Genomic DNA, 17,249 nt, shown 5'->3' with positions numbered 1-17,249 from the left:
GTCATTGTCACATGTACAACGAAATTCAAAGTGCTCTCCAGTAAGTGCAACATTTAATAGTCTATAAGAATATAAATATAAAAAGAAAAATATGTACAATTCAAAATACCTAGTTTAGACAAACACATAAACACACCCAGACATACATGCATAGTCGCACAGGAAAAAAAACAAACAAAAAAAACAGCATGAACACACAGTCAAGACAAACAACAGTACAGAACATATCTCAGGTGTGTTGAGCCATCAATATCCGGTAGTAGTTTTTGGTAATTTTCAGTTACACATCATCAACATATAATGAGTTAAAATTACACAATTTGCGTGTTAAAACGGCTCACACATTTATTGTGTTAAATTTGACACAACATGTGTAGTCCCTAAGCACACTCACTACATGTGTTAAAATTCTGCACAACATGTGTCATTTTTAACACACCTCTTTTTGCAGTGCAGAGGTTACATAACATCCACTACATTAAGAGGTGGATGCTTCTGTCTTCTGGTGCTGCATTCAAAGTCGTCCCAAGGAGAATGATTCAATGTGTTTTTAACAGGAGATCATTACACTGCCAGGTCGTCTCAGAACTACTTCTGGATGACTCTTGCTCAATGACAGGGAGTTTTTTCTAGCTGAAAGTACCGACTTCTTGTGAGAACACGTTTCCCATGAATGGACAGCCTGCTGTGATACTCATCATTTTAATGGGACTTTGAGTCTGTTTTGGCAGTGTTTGTACCCGCCTTTCTGGCACCCACGGTTGTGCTTTTTTTATAGTCTGTTAGATTATGATTCTAGGTAATCCGTTAACATGCATAACAAGCATGGAAAAGGGACCCAATGTTACACGCACCTGTTTGTGCAGCAACATACATATGCATATAAAAAAGGGAGCAGTGATTTAATTTTTCCATTCTCCGAGCAGAGGACTCGGTGTCATATTATTTTATTTTTTATTGCCCATGGATAAACAGAATACGTCTATCACTCACTGAAGAAGGTCCCACCGTGTCGCCACTCTCTGCCAAACGGCGCCCACAGGCACTCCAGCCTCACAGAGAGGATGTGTTGGACCAAGTTGCTCAGTTGGAAACTGAAAGCACTGGTTTTTCCACCACCTCAACACCCTGTGAGCTGCTGCTGTCAGTTCAATAGTAACAGCTAAAGATTCCATGATGGCAGCTGTGTCAAAACTTCACCATCCACGCCCACTCGCAGCTATTAAAAAGATCAGCACAAAACTTGAAACTACACTGGGACACACGACACGGGCTGCTCTCTTTTTTTTTTATGCATGCTCCATGTTTACATCGGGCCCTTATAGGGTTTTTTTGTGTGTCAATAGATGTTCAATAATTAGGGTGAGAGAGTGAGAGAGAGGTGAGGAAAAGGCGGGGAGAGGGAGAGTTGTGGTGAGTTATTTGAAGAGTGCATGCTGGCCAGACTTCAAACTCTTTGAACTTCAGCACCAGTGCCAATCAGTGGAAATATTCATTGGCAGAGTATTTATTTTTTAGTTACTAAGGCATTTGAAAGTACTGCGTGAATTCTGGACGGAAACACTTCTACCTAGCATCACCCTGATCCAAAATTAGTTAAAATGAGAGCAATCATTAAAAGACGCTGATTATGGTGTATAATTAACATTGCAAGCTATTAAAGGGTCAAACTGCTCAGAGAAAGGAGCAGGTGTGTCAGTGGCTTTGGACTATTCATGTATGATTGACGGAACAATTTAAATAAAATTAATTTAACAATCTCAATACAGAAATTAGAAATTCAATGATTATCAAATGACATTTGAAGACCTTTAAGTTCTACAAGCAAAAAAAAAAACAAGTCTACTTTTTCAATTCTGGTCCATTTTTAAAATTCAGTTTAAATTAAAAAGATAGATCAGACTTAAAATGCAATCTTGCAGTTTCTGAGCCAAAATATGAAAAGGACTCATTTTGCAAAACTGCAGTCCAACTGTGCTGGAAGGCACTTTTTCATATAATTAGGAAGAGGGTTTTTTTGGGTTTTTTTTTCAGAAATTGTGGAAATTAAAAACAGCAAAAATAAAAGGTACTTATATAAGTTTTTTTAAAGAAAAAAAACATCCTGTCAGTTGATTGTATCATAGTGCACTCATCACAAATGACTCATTTTGTCAAATCATCATTATATGACATTTTTTCAGAACTTTCTTTTTTCTCGTGCGGTTCCTAAAAAAAAACAGTCACAACCAGGTTTGTGGATCATCTGTGTATGAGCAAACGGGTTATGATTTCCGGACATTGCTGTTGAGTTTTTTGACTCTTTGAGCGCCACAAGCAAAGTGCCAACTCGTCACATTATATTTAAGCAAAGACAGCCCTCTCTACGGCCAATATATAGGCTGCAACTCACACCGAAACAATCTAGACAGATAAATGACAATACAGATAAAAAGAAAAATATGCATACAATATACAACATATAAAGGTTAAATAAATTAAACAAAACATACACTATATCCCTGAGTAGTGGTATAAGGTTGGTTTGGCTGCATAGTACAGTGACATATGGAAGAAGAGGAGCGAACGCATTTCCCTGATCTAAACTCGGTGTTGTTGAGTCATCTGGAAGCAGGGGAGCTCCAGCTGGACTTCAGCTATTGGATGTTGGGAGAGACGAGGAAGAGAGCGAATACAGAGAGGAAGAGAAACCAAGAGGGAAAAGGGAGATTTAAAGAGTGAAATCAGACAAATGTTGACAGTGAGAGCTTGTGTTGGTGAGAAAGAGACAGGTGCATAGCTATGGGGAGAAAGAAAGAGAATACAAAGGGGGTAGGGGGGTTGGCAGAGCTGGTCCTTCTGTTGCTGTGGCCTCCCTCTCCTCTCCTCGCCGGTCCTCTGGAGGTTTTCCAGAGAGCCCTGCTGTACTTAATAAAGGCCAGTCAAGCACCAGGCAACGCTCCAAGACCTGCTATTTTTCTTTACTTCCTTCAAACCCAGGGCTGGAATTTTTGAAGGAGCGGGTGCAGATAAAAGAAGCCGGGATACAGAATTGAAACAGGGAATTTAAGGTGCTTCAATCTTCCCGGGTTATTGGATTTAGTCAAAATATAGCAATAAAATATGAAGGAAAGAGAGGAAAAAGAATCATGCAGCGCTTCTTTTTAATGTGCAGCAGAGAAATTCCTGTACCTGTATGGAGGTTTGGCAAACATTGCAGCGAAAGCACTTGTGAATATTTTTTTTTAAAAGCAGTCCTTTTCTGAATTTTCTGAGGCGCTGTGAAAAAGCTCTCTTCATTACAGTCATTCAGGGGTAACGCCAGGGCCTCGTGGAAGGAGTAGCGGCAGAAATGTTTACAGAGGAGTTGTCAGAACTTGTCAGCTGAGCAAGTACTACGGAGTCACTGAGTGTGTGTGCGCCTTTAGGCTGGTTTGAAAAATGTTGTGTTACATAGAAAGAGAGAGGGAGACTGAACGGGTGGAAGAGAGAGAGAGGGAATGAGGGATAAAGAGAAAAGAGAGAAGAGCTGTTATTCCTCTCTGACCTTGGCTAAGGTTTCATTGAGCCTGCGGTGTCTCATGACCCTGTTTGGATTTGGTACAGGGGCAGTGGCCTGCTCGAGCCAGTTACACTCCTCACCTCTACACGGAGGCAGATAGTATTCCTAGATTATCCTGTTCATTCTTACCAAACAGCCTCATTCCAGCCGGTGCACGGCGTGTTAACCTACACTGTAAAAAATGTTTGTAGAAATGACAGTAAAACACTGTCAAATTGCATCAGAAATAGGTCGTAAAATTGAACATTGTACATCACCGTAGTAGATACTTTTAATTACTGTAAATCAAAGAATAGCATAAAACTTTAAATTCTACTGTCATAAACTGTAGAAAACACACAGTTGTGCTGTAAAAATAAACAATTTTCATGTAAAATGAATGGAGAAATACCATGATGACACAATTATCCTGAAAGTAATGGGATTATTCAGTATAAATTACAGTTTTTTTGCATTTACATTTACATACGCTCACTGTATTTTTTACGGTGAAGTTCTGGCAACCACAGCTGCCGGTATTTTACCGTAAATTAAACAGATTTTTTTTTTACAGTGTAGGTGACGTATGCTTTTTCGTGCGACACATTTCACAGTAAATTACATAAATGCCTGATCATTTTTTAAATACTGTAATCATTTTCACTCGAACCGGTCATTACTCTTCTCGGGTGATGTTTAGATTAAAATTTCCTGTGAGACTACACCCTAAAGCTTCACTAAGTTGTTACTTTAGTCATGCTCAGGGCTAGTTGTAGAATTCCCTAATGAAAAGTATCAGGTATTAAATCTAAAGTGAGAGCCACCCTGTCAGTTTGGTATGTACCAGCAACCCAGAGCAGGAAGCTGCATGTCCTTGAATGACACACGTGGTAATGGCATCTCCTAGCTGCATGAGTTATGTTTACCTCTTTATGTTACGTGAAAAAAAAATTCTTTCCAGGGCTTTTGGTACACATATTAATGCAGGTGCACGTAATATGGCCTAGATGAAAAGGCTCTTTACCTGCAGCAAACATCCTTTTGACACCAATTACGGCACTATAAATGGCCTATTTTGGGGGTCGGTCATGTTAACGCCCCTAAATGCCAGGTCAGTTTCTAATCAGGTCATATGTGGGTCAGTGGGAGGAAAACAAAAGGTCCAAATGCAGCTGTGGGTTTTAGCACATTCTCATCATGTCAGCCATGAAATAAAGCAGAGAGATCCCAGCCCCTGCACCTCTGCAGAGTCCAATCTGTGTTCATATCTGCTTACTTCAGATTTCATGTATGTCATGCTTGCAGGTGATTGTGCTGCAGAGTGGATTTGCATTGAAAGAGACAGAAAAGAGAGGATGTGATGAAGCCGGACAAACAAATGTTCTCAGATTTATTGACCTGCAATGATCTGTTCTGAAAAAGATGCAATAATAACTGACAAGAAGCAGACTTTTGCTTATGGCTATTCATTGTGCAGAACTCAAACAGGTCCTGTCGGTCTTTCTGCTTTCTGCTCGTGTTGCTTACTCGGATGTACTTAAGGAGGCACATGCTTTAGGTTGTTAAAGCGAGGTCATTTGAAACCATTAAGGGCTCAGAATTTCACATTCTGCTGTGAAAGATATTTTTGCAAGGTTTCCAAAAACAGAATAAAACTTTACGAGACACTAATACCTCTTCTTGACATGTTTAGCCAGGCTGTGAGTCTGAAAACTGGTGACCAAAAAGTTAGATATTTTCTCAATTTCTCAATAGTAACAACCCTTGTGTAATTATCTGTTTTTTGGCTAATGCAGCCAATTAAATAGAGTGCTGCAGGGGTAACTTATTTACTCATAAGTTAGTATCGCCCAATTGGATTTTTTTCAACTGGAGGAAATAGGTCCTATAGAAAACAAAAGTTTATGATACTTACACAATTCTTTCAGCAAGATAATCTTCACAAATGAACCACACTTATGGTTTTGAAGCATTAATGCAATCACCGGAAGTAAAAAGCTAATTATTAGCGTTTTATCTATTATTAGCTATCAGTCTAAAAAATAACTCCACCACAGACTTCGCATGACTTCAGTATCACCACCACTGAGCTGATGATGATGTTTAATGTCCCCCGACAGCCTCTGGTTTGTAAAGCACGAAAAAGCTTCAAAATGTATAAGTGGGGTTTTTACTGACAAATTTTATGTCATTGAACAAAACTTGAAAATCTCTTAAGCTTGCGTTAAACAGACTTTTTTTCAGGCATCTGAACAAAGAAACAAACATGAAAACATTAATTGAGAAGAAGGAACCCTAATTTCCAGGTTTTAGGACTCATTCCTGCAGCAGTGTTACAATGTTACAATTGTATGGCATACGTCTGAGAGTTCATACAACACAAACAAATATCTAGTCAGAAAACAACACAAATAGGTGCCATGGGGTTATGTTTAAGTCCAATAGGATGTAGGTGCCATTAGGCAGACAGAGTTTTCTCAGTAGTCGCCATCTCCTCTGGAACTCTCTCCCTAAAAACATCGGAGATTGTTCAGATCCACCAACCTTCAAAAAACATGTCAAAACTTCAGAACTGCTTTTAATGTATGACCAATGTTGTTGATTTTAATCGTTTGTTTTTATTTGTAACTGCATTTTCACTGTGTATTAACTGTAAAGTGTCTTTGAGTACCATTTAAAGCGCTCCATGAATAAAATGTATTATTATTATTATTATTATTATAAGGGCAGTGCAAATAGTGCACAGAATTTATATATTAATATGCAGCACTCTATGCCTTCCAAATCAAGGTACAGCACTTTAGCAAATTGATGCAAAAATCCTAGCACCATACAGTATTCCCACAGGTTTGCAGCATTGCATAAAACGGCCTAACAGGTATCAAGGCAAAGCTGCATTGGTATGAACTATTATTGGTATTGAAAAACTCGCATGATATACTGTATATCGTCATATCTTAGTGTTGGCTGAAGGACAACTGGAGGCGTTCCCTCAGACTGATTCGAGGTGCGCTCTTTGAGAGGCGAGGTGTTTCTTAATCTGGTAGCCAGCAGCTGAATGTCATTTTAGAGCTTTGGCAGACTTCCATATCTGTGACTTTGTTCTCCTTTGTGCACAGGGGAGGGAGAACGAGTGAAAGAGAAAGAGATTGTAGACATTTCGATGCATCCTCACGGTTCAGTTACTGTATCTCATTCTTCACATCCGTCTCAATCTTTCCCATTACTCTCCCTTTTTATTTTAAGTGCACTGATGTCAACATCAAAATCATTATGATGTGAATGGAGGTTGGAGTCGTTTAACAGCTCTGGCCATTGAACATTGTCTGATGAATGAGGTTTGCCTGACAAAATGATTAAGCTCTTAAACACAATGTTGTTCTCCTTTTTGCTGTCACTGTCGCAGAGATAACTTTTAATCAATGCCTTCCAGTGTATCAGTTGTCTTTCATGAATCAGTAGCTACACGTGGAAACTAATTACCTCTTGAAATGGTGAAAGTGGTTGTAATGAGTCGCTAAATAGGCTTAGATTGTCAACACAGGAAAAATGTCCCAAAAAAGGCTCCTGTGTGGGAGTGGGAGTGTAATTCACTGAGCACCTCTAATTACCCTTTACACACTTACACATTCTACATTAAAGAACATACTGCTGGTTGTGCATGGCTCAGCCCATTAACTGCAAATGGTGTTTAACGTGCATTTTCTAAAGTGTACCATACATTTAGGACTTATGTGCTACACTGCAGGCGGCTACTGGTTTTCATTAATTTCTGCATGGTAGAAATCAAGTCAGAGAGACATGAGAAAGGTAAACCACCAGTGAGGTTTTAATGACAGTATTTATTTGGCAAAGTCACTTTATATAATCAGCATTTAAATGCTTTTTCTTCCATTTAAAGACAGATTAGGCAAGTTAATTTGTTATTAAAACGTATTCATGTGATTAAAAAACTTCTGTTTGCTAATAAAGGAAATGCTTTTTGGATGTCAAAGTCAGAGATTTCAAATGGGATTTTTAAGACGATACAGAGGGGAAATGTCACTGATTACCAATATCGAGAATTTTTGAGCTGGAATGAAATTAGACTCTGTACTCAATGCTTTATGATCATGTATGGGAGCCTTTTACATCAGTAGTGTCAAATGACCAGCACATTTTATCTGACTTATATCTTTTTGTTTTTCTTTTGTTGTTGCCAGTCTTGGGTCATAACATATTAATTTGTATTGTTGCCCACTCATTAAATCCAGTAGATCACAGAAGGATTTGCTTTGTTTCCCAGTTCCCAAAGAGGGTCTGAAGAACCAGGCGGCGTTCGAGGAGATGAGGGTTAATTACATCAAGGAGCTCCGGCGTTCAGTGGGAAAAGCTACCAACAACTCCGGCCAAACCTGGCAGCGCTTCTTCCAGCTCACCAAGCTACTGGACGCCATGCATGATGTAAGTACCCTTGCCCTGTCTGCCTCTCCATGCCAATGGCTCAGAGTACAGCACAGGCTTCCCCTGGCAGCCTCTCGCTGTGCCATGCCTTCACACAGAGCGAGGTGTCCAGTGGCACTTTGGGCCTCTAATATCACTGGACATGTTTTGAGTAAAATGGCAGCATAGTGAATTAGGATAATGCATTTACTTAGCGGTTCAATGGTGCCATGGCTTGGAATAAGGATTACTGCAACCCAGTCTGTCCCTGAGGGGGAGGTTATTTTGGAAGAGGTGGTGACCAGCCTGTATCGGTGAATGGAACAGAAGGGGATCAATGCCGGCTAGCAGTCTATTGGAGCAGAGTACAGAGTGGTCACCGTAGCAAATGTGATAAATCACTGTCCTTTTTTTATTTTTATGCATGGGTCAACCGGTATGTGACATAACGACAGTGTAGCCAAGAAGTGAGAGTCAGCAAGCGAGAGGTCACAGAGATAAATGGCCAGAATTCAATGACCCAAATGACTGAGTGAATGGGGTTAGTGCTGAACGGATGACCCTTCTTTAAAGGAGGGTTGTCTAGAAAAAAATCAGTGGTGCCCCCAAGTGGTGAGCTGAAAAGACTTGTAAGGGGGTCAGTTCCCTAACAAAAAGTAAACACTTATGCAGGGGTCATACAGCTTTTTTTAGTGTAACATTCAACAAACCCTGCTGATATAAATTATCCTTTTATTGTCACTGTACAAATACAATGGTTCAGTCTGAAGCTCCAAGGATAAAAACACACACAAGATTTTAAAATATAAAATACCATAAATATAACAAAATAATATGGTTCTGCAAGTAAAGCCAGCAGTGTATCATAGTTTTCTGTTATTGCTTAGGGATTACACACAGATTAACAGATTATTGCACTTTGGGGGGTAAAATAAATAAGGTATTCTTACTGGTTGAGAATGATTGCATTGTTGCACTTAAAAAGCGGTAGAGAAGGTAGAAATGTATATTAGTCTGCTTAAATTCTCACATTTATTGCAGGGGTTTTCATATAATTAATATTGTCCTACATAAGTAAGAAAAATCCCTTTTGTCAGCCAGAAAGAAGCAATAAAAAACTACATCTGTAGCATGTTTCTCATCACGATGTCTGTCTGTGTTGTCCAGCTGGTGGGGAACCTGTTGGACTTCTGTTTCTACACCTTTCGTGAGTCCCAGGCCCTGAAGGTGGAGTTCCCCGACATGTTGGTGGAGATCATCAGTGACCAGATACCAAAGGTGGAGTCAGGCCTCACTCACACAATCTACTTCCACAAGAAGTGACTCACTTAACAGTCTGGGAGAGAAGCGGCATTACGAACTGGAAGAGAGGAAGAAGAAGCAGAAGAAGAAGAAGAAGAAGAAGAGAAAATGTGCGAGAAAATGGCCAGTCCAGTTGGCCCCCCGCACCAGGTCGCCCAGTATGCCAGCGTCCTCGTCTTGGATGGAAAAGTCAAGTGACGTGGTGACGGAAGTAAAAAAAGAAAAAAAAGAAAGGGGAGAACTGATTTGACCCTGCAGTGACCACGAGCAGTCAGAGCTGTGAATAGTTTGTGGAGTCGAGAGCGACACGCCGAGAAGGACTTGAGACAAATGTGACAAAGCATCCAGAAGTACCCCACCCCGTGTCCCCCCCGCCCCAAAGACGATAACAGTATTTTCTATGGAGATAAAGCCATACATTTCTTAGGATGCGCTAGATACATTCACTGCACACACAGACACAGACACAGAAACACACACACACACACACACACGCACATGTAGAGGGAAATTGATACACATGCTGTCCACATGCCTTCACACAAATGCACAGATGCACTCCACATGCACTAAAATCAGATTCCCTTACAAATCTAGAGAGAGTTTTTGCAAATATTAAATGTGGCTTATGCAGTCTTTCACAAAGAATAGCACTATTAAAAAAATAAATATAAAAAAAAGTATGCCAATACTTAGATTTCGCTTTGCAGTGTAGCAGCATACTGCAAGACTACAGGGCAAAGGACATTACGAGGAGGCAGACATTCTAGACTGTAACGCGAAAGGTCTATTTGAATATAATCCAAGGGCTATACAAGCGTCATCATAAGCTGAATAATTACATTAAAATCTAACGTCCAATCTCAATCGGTGTCATAACAGCCATCATTAACATCCACATACTGAGTTTTTTAATTAAAATATGTAGTAAAAACAATCAAAACTAATATGCAAAAGTCCAAAGCTAAAGCTGTTTTGAAATAAAAAATGTCTCTCTTGTGTAAAGAAAGCTCGCACGTGAAGCTCCCATGTCATAAAGTCACTATTTTAGGCATTGTGGCGTAGAATTAAGACAATATTGATGGACAATTTTACCTTTGTGCAGAAATGGCCAGGAGTGCTGCAGGATGGTAAACATCATGCATTTACGGAAACGATTTCAGTAGAGTCCGCTGGTAATGGATTTGACTGAGGTGCATCCATAGTAATTGTGTTTTGTGTTATCTCCAGAGCAGCTGTCCAAATGTCTGTTTTTACTCACAATGAAGCGAAACCAGCCCTTTGTGAACGGACACTTATCTACTCTTCCCAGAAATAATAAAAAGCATTTTATAAAAGTGTGTTGCAAAGGTTTTAGTTTTTGACAAGCCAGTCATTTTACATTAAGGTGCTTCATTTCTACAAAGCCAGGCAAAGCATAACATGTACAGTAACGCATAGAAAGACAGTCCATACAGACAGTACACTATATGGACGTGCAGTTTTAAAAACACACATACTCTGTAAAGTTGATATAATCCAAAATGGAGCATTACTCTGCAGTGCTTACAGCAAACGGCTAATGTATCAAAAACCAGGCATACGTGTACAGGTATTAACAACTTCTTAAACACATTCTATTCAGCGGTTGTACAGAAGATGTTTTGAGGTACATGTTGATGAATGCTTGATGAAGAACTGTTGGTATGATCACCTTTTCCCGATTTGGTTTATTTCCTTATCTTTGGGCCAAGTACTACTATTTTAGGTATGGCAGGCACAGTCATCTATACCATTAACTTGTCTCACACCCCACTGATTTCTGGGTGGTTGTGGAACACTACTATGATGCTACTGAAAAGCGATAGAGCCGCTGGGGAAGAAGAACAGTGGGGGCGTGTGATTGTTTTTTTTGTGCCCTGTGAGTGTGTATTTACATTTGTGTATGGAGCGAGAATGGCTTAAGTTTGTGTGTGTGTGTGTGTGTGTGTGTGTGTGTGTGTTTTTTTTTTCTTCTTCTGGCAAGCATGTGCATAGTTGATCTGCTCTTTCAGTGTGGGTATTATGCATTTATGTTATAGGATTAGCCATATCCTATTTCCACATTTAGATTTGCACAGAGGAGATACAATGTGAAATGAGGCATTAGTGCAGCTAGCAGGAATTGTCTGTTTTGATAAGCAACTGTGATGATGCAGGAAAAGACTTTCTGCATGGTCACCCAGCCTAAAGTTAGACAACATGACATCATTAGCACAGCCGGGTGCCGGTATAATGTATTTGTGGCCACGGCGCTCGTCACGATGGTGCTTGTGCTACACTCTGAGGTCTCTTTCTGTGCCGTGGTGGTAATTGTGTGAAGATTGGTGGTGGCATGATCGCAACTGTCATTAGGGACTGTATGAAAATTATTCAGGGGGTGCAGAAAAAGGGGGGAGGTCTGTGTGTATTTTTAATTTTGGCTCACTGGAGGGTAGTCTATATTTGCTGGGAGAGCAGAGAGGAGGGTGTTTCAGCTTCTCCTCATCCCAGATGTATATGTCTTTCATTCATTCTGATGCTCGAGTCTTTAAGTTCTCATGATAATTTTAAGTGTTCATACAAAAAAAGAGACTGGCTATATTTTCACTATTTTATTTTGTTTGCCATTATTATATATGCTGGATTTACTGAGGGAGGGTCCAAAGAAAATATTGGTAACACTTTTTATATGAAGTCCATGTTTAAAATTCCTTATAAACATAATTATGATGCATTTAAATGTGCTTAAAGTGCTGCACAATTAACATTATAAGCATATTTTAATACTTAGAATACTGTATAACAATAATCCTAGCACATTATAAAGCATTTTGTAATTTAATCTAAAGTATTATAATACTTTATGATTACTGGTCACACAGAGACATTGTACTTGCAGGTCCCTGTCATTATAAACATACATATAATGCATTATAACAGCGATTATAATGCATTATAAAAATGTACACAACAATGAGAAATATAATTTAGCATAATCCTTGCAAAAATAGTGACTTTTGAATTTTGAAGTATTATGATATTTGACATTATAAGTCCTTATAAAATGCTTCATCATGTGTTACGATTATTGTTACAAAGCGTTATTAATATTTATGAGTGGTCATAATTTTCATTATACAGTAATATAAGAAGATAAGTGTAAGAAGTGTTACCAAAAATTATAATAATGCTGTGTATGGTTTAGTTGTTTGATAAAAAAAATTCAGTTCCTCCTCCCGAGCGCAATAATAATTTTCGTACAGTCCTTTGTCAGAAAGGCCTCATTTTACAATCTGTCTTTAATTGTGCATTATTGTGTTCAAGTTGTGAAGGACCCTGAAGCTAATCTCTCACTGTTTCTTTATTTTGCCCCCTTTTTTTGTCCTTTTTAAAGATTAAAAAAAAACTGTCTAAAGGTTCATAGGATGAATGGGAAAGTATTTTTGAGAGAATTATATTTTGCTGGAAAACAATATTTAAGTACTTTGTCTAAAAATGATATCCTTTTTGTAAAATGAAATGTTAATGCATGCTTTTTGATGAGATGTTTACATTGTATTTAAAAAAGGGAAACTTGTGCCTTTTTATCTCACCTGATTTACAATTTTACAGTATATATTGTAAATAATACAGCAAGTCCTTATGTTGAGTATAGTATAAAACATTTCTACTTTAACCATCTTGTTGGAATATTGGAAAAAAAAATATGTGTTTCCCACTCGCCATGTTCTGTGTGTTGGATCACAGAGAAGAACTTACAGTAAGGGTTGGCGCCAGAAAGGGCCAAAAAGAGAAATGAATGTATCATACATTGTGAGAGACTTATGGAACTTACTACCTGAATGTTAGAGAGAGTACATTTATTATCTTCTTATTAAGTAAAGTTATTTGATTTTGCATCTTTTTTTTTTTTTTTTTACTTTTTGCATCATTGTTCAAGTGGCTCAAACAAAAAAAAATAATAATCAAAAAGTATTTCTTATTTTGTAACAAGATGTATCAAGTGATGGATCCTTGAGTTGTTGCTGTTGAAATGATTTCCTAACCCGTGGCGGTATTGTTGATGAGCACCACAATAAAATCAAGAAATCACAAACTATTGAAACTGGGATACGTGAAAGAAAGTTCTTGACTTTTCAGTTTTAAAATAGAAAACTTAATGCACACACAATAGGAAATAAAAAGATGGATGTAGAGTCTGTAAACCTGAAGTTTAGTTGATTCAAATTGAACTGTTTTTTTTTTTTTTTTTTAAGTTTTTCACCAGTTATGAACTGGATATATTGCACTAACTGCCAAAATAAGTTTAAATCATAATATAAACAAATTCGTCCCAAAGAATGGAAATGTAATCAATCAATAATGTTCTCAAGCCCCTCATGACCCTTCTGCACTCCAGAAAAACAGGCTCTGACTGTTGGCTATTACTTTTTTTTTTTAAGGAATAGTTTTGGAAAATATACTTATTTGCTTTCTTGCAGAGAGTTAGATGAGTTGAGTTTGACTCTCTAATGTCTGTATGGTAAATATGAAGCTACAGCCAGGAGCTAGCTTAGTTTAGCATAAAGACTAGAAATTGGGGGAAACAGCGAGCCCTACTCTGTGAAGATGCTCTTTAACAAAAGATGACACGTTACAAGCTGCACCAATTGGTATAAAATGCATTGAAGTAAGACAACGGGATACATCGTTGGAGGTGGGGCCTGTTCATTCCTATGAAAGTAGATTCAGGACCTGCAGCTAGTCTCCTAAAGGGGTGAAAAGTGTGAAAGTGGTGAAACCCATGTGCCACCGATCACTGATGAGGAAACAGCTCATTAGTGTGCTGTCTCCCTTTTGAATCGTACCTGTTAAACTCAACTTAATGTGTAGTTGAAAATGTATGGGGTGTTATGTGCCAGACTGCAAGGAAGTCATTGCACTTGGCCAGGAAATAGTCCAGCACATAACCCCCTAGTAATCCCCAATTTGTCATTTTTATACAAATTAAACAAACAATATACCGCCAGGCCAACTGTTTCCCCCCGTTTCCAGTCATCATGCTAAGCTAAGCTAACTGTTTCCTGGCTGTAGCTTCATATTTACTTTACAGAGTGCTATCAATATTCTAATCTAACCCTCTGCAAGAGAGCAAACAATTGTGTTTCCCATATTGCCAAACTGTTCATGTAAAGGAACTAAATTAATGAACCGTTTATTTATTGGTCATTAATCACACACCCACTGCAAAATAAAAAAAAACTTTTCTCTTATCGAGGGACAAATCTTCAAAGCTGTCTCCTTCTAAATGAACTCCTTTCAGGCATGAATTACTCAGAATGTGTTCAACTGCTGTTACACAGTACACTATCTCGTCACTGTATGTGGAGTCGCGTCATTACCATTTTCTGTTCACAGTGATGAATCGGGTGTAGAGAGACTAAGCCATATCTCCACAGCCATGGCAGTGCATTTCTTATTAATATATAAATATATACAAATGTTTGTTTTTTTTCCAATTCCAAAAATGACTTTTTACTCAGATGCTTTGTACAATATTTCTCAGCAACTATCCAGCAAACATACAGTAGACATCCTTTCACCATAAACCAATAAAACCAGTTACTACTGTATATCTTGATGCAGATATTGCCATACTTGTGTTTGCAAAACTATTGCAAGATTCTAATAAAACTGTTAAATTGATCATTTGATGTGATTTGTCTGTTGTCTGTTTGTATGTACGTATGGTCTGTACGGCGTGTGTGATGAAAACTGTACCGCAAGGCAGAAGCTACGGAAACGTGCCCTAAAAAATGGGCTGTTTGATCTGGGAAACAGAATTCGAAACAGCTGCATTTGGTGGCTGGGGAGGATAATGAGCCAAAAAACACAGAGTTAGCATGGAAAAACAGAAATGATGTGGAGCAGCAGCAGGTACAGCAGTCACAGGGAGAGGAGATGAAGAGAACAAAGAGAAACGGAAAGAGAAGAGAGTAAAAATGACAGAGATAAAGCATGCGAGGATGAGGCTTTTACAGTAAAACGGTGCCTGTGGAGAAAAATCACCATTAACCTTGTTAAAGGCTGATCTGAAAACACGCCTGCTTTGCCAGACTGTAGAGCAGACAGTATTACTTTTTTGCTCATTTTTTTTTCTCTCTCTCCGAATCCACAGCCTTCTCCAAATCTCCCCCAGATTTCCAATTGCTTTCACTTGTAGTCGTGCCAGATAAACAGAATCTATTGGATCAGGCTGATTTCACGGCTGCGCCCGCGCACATGGCGGCTTCTGTGGCCCACTCTCTGAGCTGAGGGTTTTTATTTCCCTCCACATTCTCTCGTTTATGTTTGAAATTCACTTTTCTCCAAATTTCCACTCTGTTTTCACCCCCAATAATACATCAAGTCTTATTATGATTATATTTCAGAGGCTTTGCACTCTGAAGGAAGCAGATAAAGACACAGGAAGTTCTTGTTGCTTCCAGACGTTCACGTTTCGGGAAATTCAGACACATTTGTGGCACTTAGTTGTGTCATTCCTTCATCATTAGAGGTAAACTGCTGTAGGCTTTGATCTAAGCTGAGTCATATTGTTAGACTGTGTTTTAGGCTGAAGGACACTGCGTCATGGAAGGCAGAGGACAGCTGGCGCACAGCCACGACTCTGGGAAATGAGAAATGAAAACGTCCATCTGGTTTTTTACTCAAACACACCTACAGCTCGTCTAAAGCAGCGCGGCAAAACTGATGTTTACATCGTATCCCAGACTGATAGACGATGATGCATAATGCATGCAGAGACACAGACATCACAACAACCTCAGTCTCTGCTGGATATTAAGGCAGCTCACAGGCTGACCCGCCCAGACCACCACTGTTGTTCAATGCGTCATATTCCCAAATTTAGGAGGACAGATTAAAGCAGCTAGAAAGAGTTTTTAACTGGATATGAGACAGTCTCAATGTGACACCGATCCTCAATATAACATGAATTTAAAAAAACAACATCAGCAACCACAAGACTGGCTTCCTCTACATAGTTGTTGCCCGATTCCCCCCAAAAAACAGATCCAACAATTTATGTAAGAGCCGATGTTAACATTTTCCTGAGCAATGTTTTGCAGTGATAACTATGTTAGCCAGTTAAAAGGAAGCAGGAGAGATTTTTTTTATTATTTTTTTTACACAATTTGATTTATGATACATCATATTTTTAGGGTTGTGGCTGATACTGGCCTACTATATGTGCAGATTATCACACCATTAAATGGCCGGTCACAGTTTCAATTTGGCTACTAAAAAAAAGAAAAGGAAACTACATGGTTAGGTTTGGTAAAAAAAAAAAAAAAACAATTGGTATTAAATACCTTACATTACTGAATGTATGCAGTGGGGAAACTTACATGATATAAAATAACTTATAAAGTTACTTTTCATTTCACACATTTAGTTTGACACAGAATGCAAAGTCATATTACAGTTATTAATCTTTTATAGCCACAAATGGATACATTATTTATTGCTATGCATCCTGCAAAATCCATCCACTATGCTTACTGATTATCTAGACTCAGGTTTAGGGGGGAACCAATCCCAGTAGATTTTGGCGGGCTACACCCTGGACTAATGGCAGGGCTCACACATCGAGACAGACAACCATTCACGTTCTCATTCGTGCCTACGGGCAATTTAGAGTCACCAGTTAAACCTCAGCTGCATGTGTTTGGACTGTGGGAGGAAGCCGGAGAGAACCCACACTGACACAGGGAGAACATGCAAACTCCACACAGAAGAGCTGCAAGCCAGAATTGAACCGGCGACCCTCTTGCTTCCAGAGGAAAGTCTTCATAGCACAAGGTGATTGTGCTCACGGAAACACTACCACTTTTGTCCACAGGGGCCGCCAAAATCAACAGAGAGCAAAAGTTCTTTATAGTCGCTTTAACATAAACACAATTACTATAAGAGAGGCAGACAGGAAGTGGAGCACTAACTGAGGAGTAGAGGAGGAAAGACAATGAGG

At 38.9% G+C, this 17,249-nt stretch overlaps 1 protein-coding gene across 2 annotated transcripts in view; it reads left to right on the top strand.

The window, feature by feature from the left end:
- nr3c2 (nuclear receptor subfamily 3, group C, member 2) overlaps positions 1-14,937 on the top strand; it is a 91,050-nt gene extending 76,113 nt beyond the window's left edge. For both annotated transcript variants that reach the window (XM_059342323.1, XM_059342315.1), the window contains 2 exons: positions 7,806-7,963; positions 9,110-14,937. In XM_059342323.1, coding sequence (XP_059198306.1) covers positions 7,806-7,963; positions 9,110-9,265 — 314 coding nt within the window. In that variant the 3' untranslated portion in view covers positions 9,266-14,937. The remainder of the gene's footprint in view (positions 1-7,805; positions 7,964-9,109) is intronic.
- The last annotated feature ends 2,312 nt before the right edge of the window (positions 14,938-17,249 follow it).

This window comes from Centropristis striata, chromosome 1 (assembly GCF_030273125.1).
Source record: "Centropristis striata isolate RG_2023a ecotype Rhode Island chromosome 1, C.striata_1.0, whole genome shotgun sequence".
Lineage (NCBI taxonomy): Eukaryota > Metazoa > Chordata > Actinopteri > Perciformes > Serranidae > Centropristis > Centropristis striata.
The sequence above is the reverse complement of the archived record's forward strand: the minus strand, read 5'-3'. Positions and strand labels throughout refer to the sequence as shown.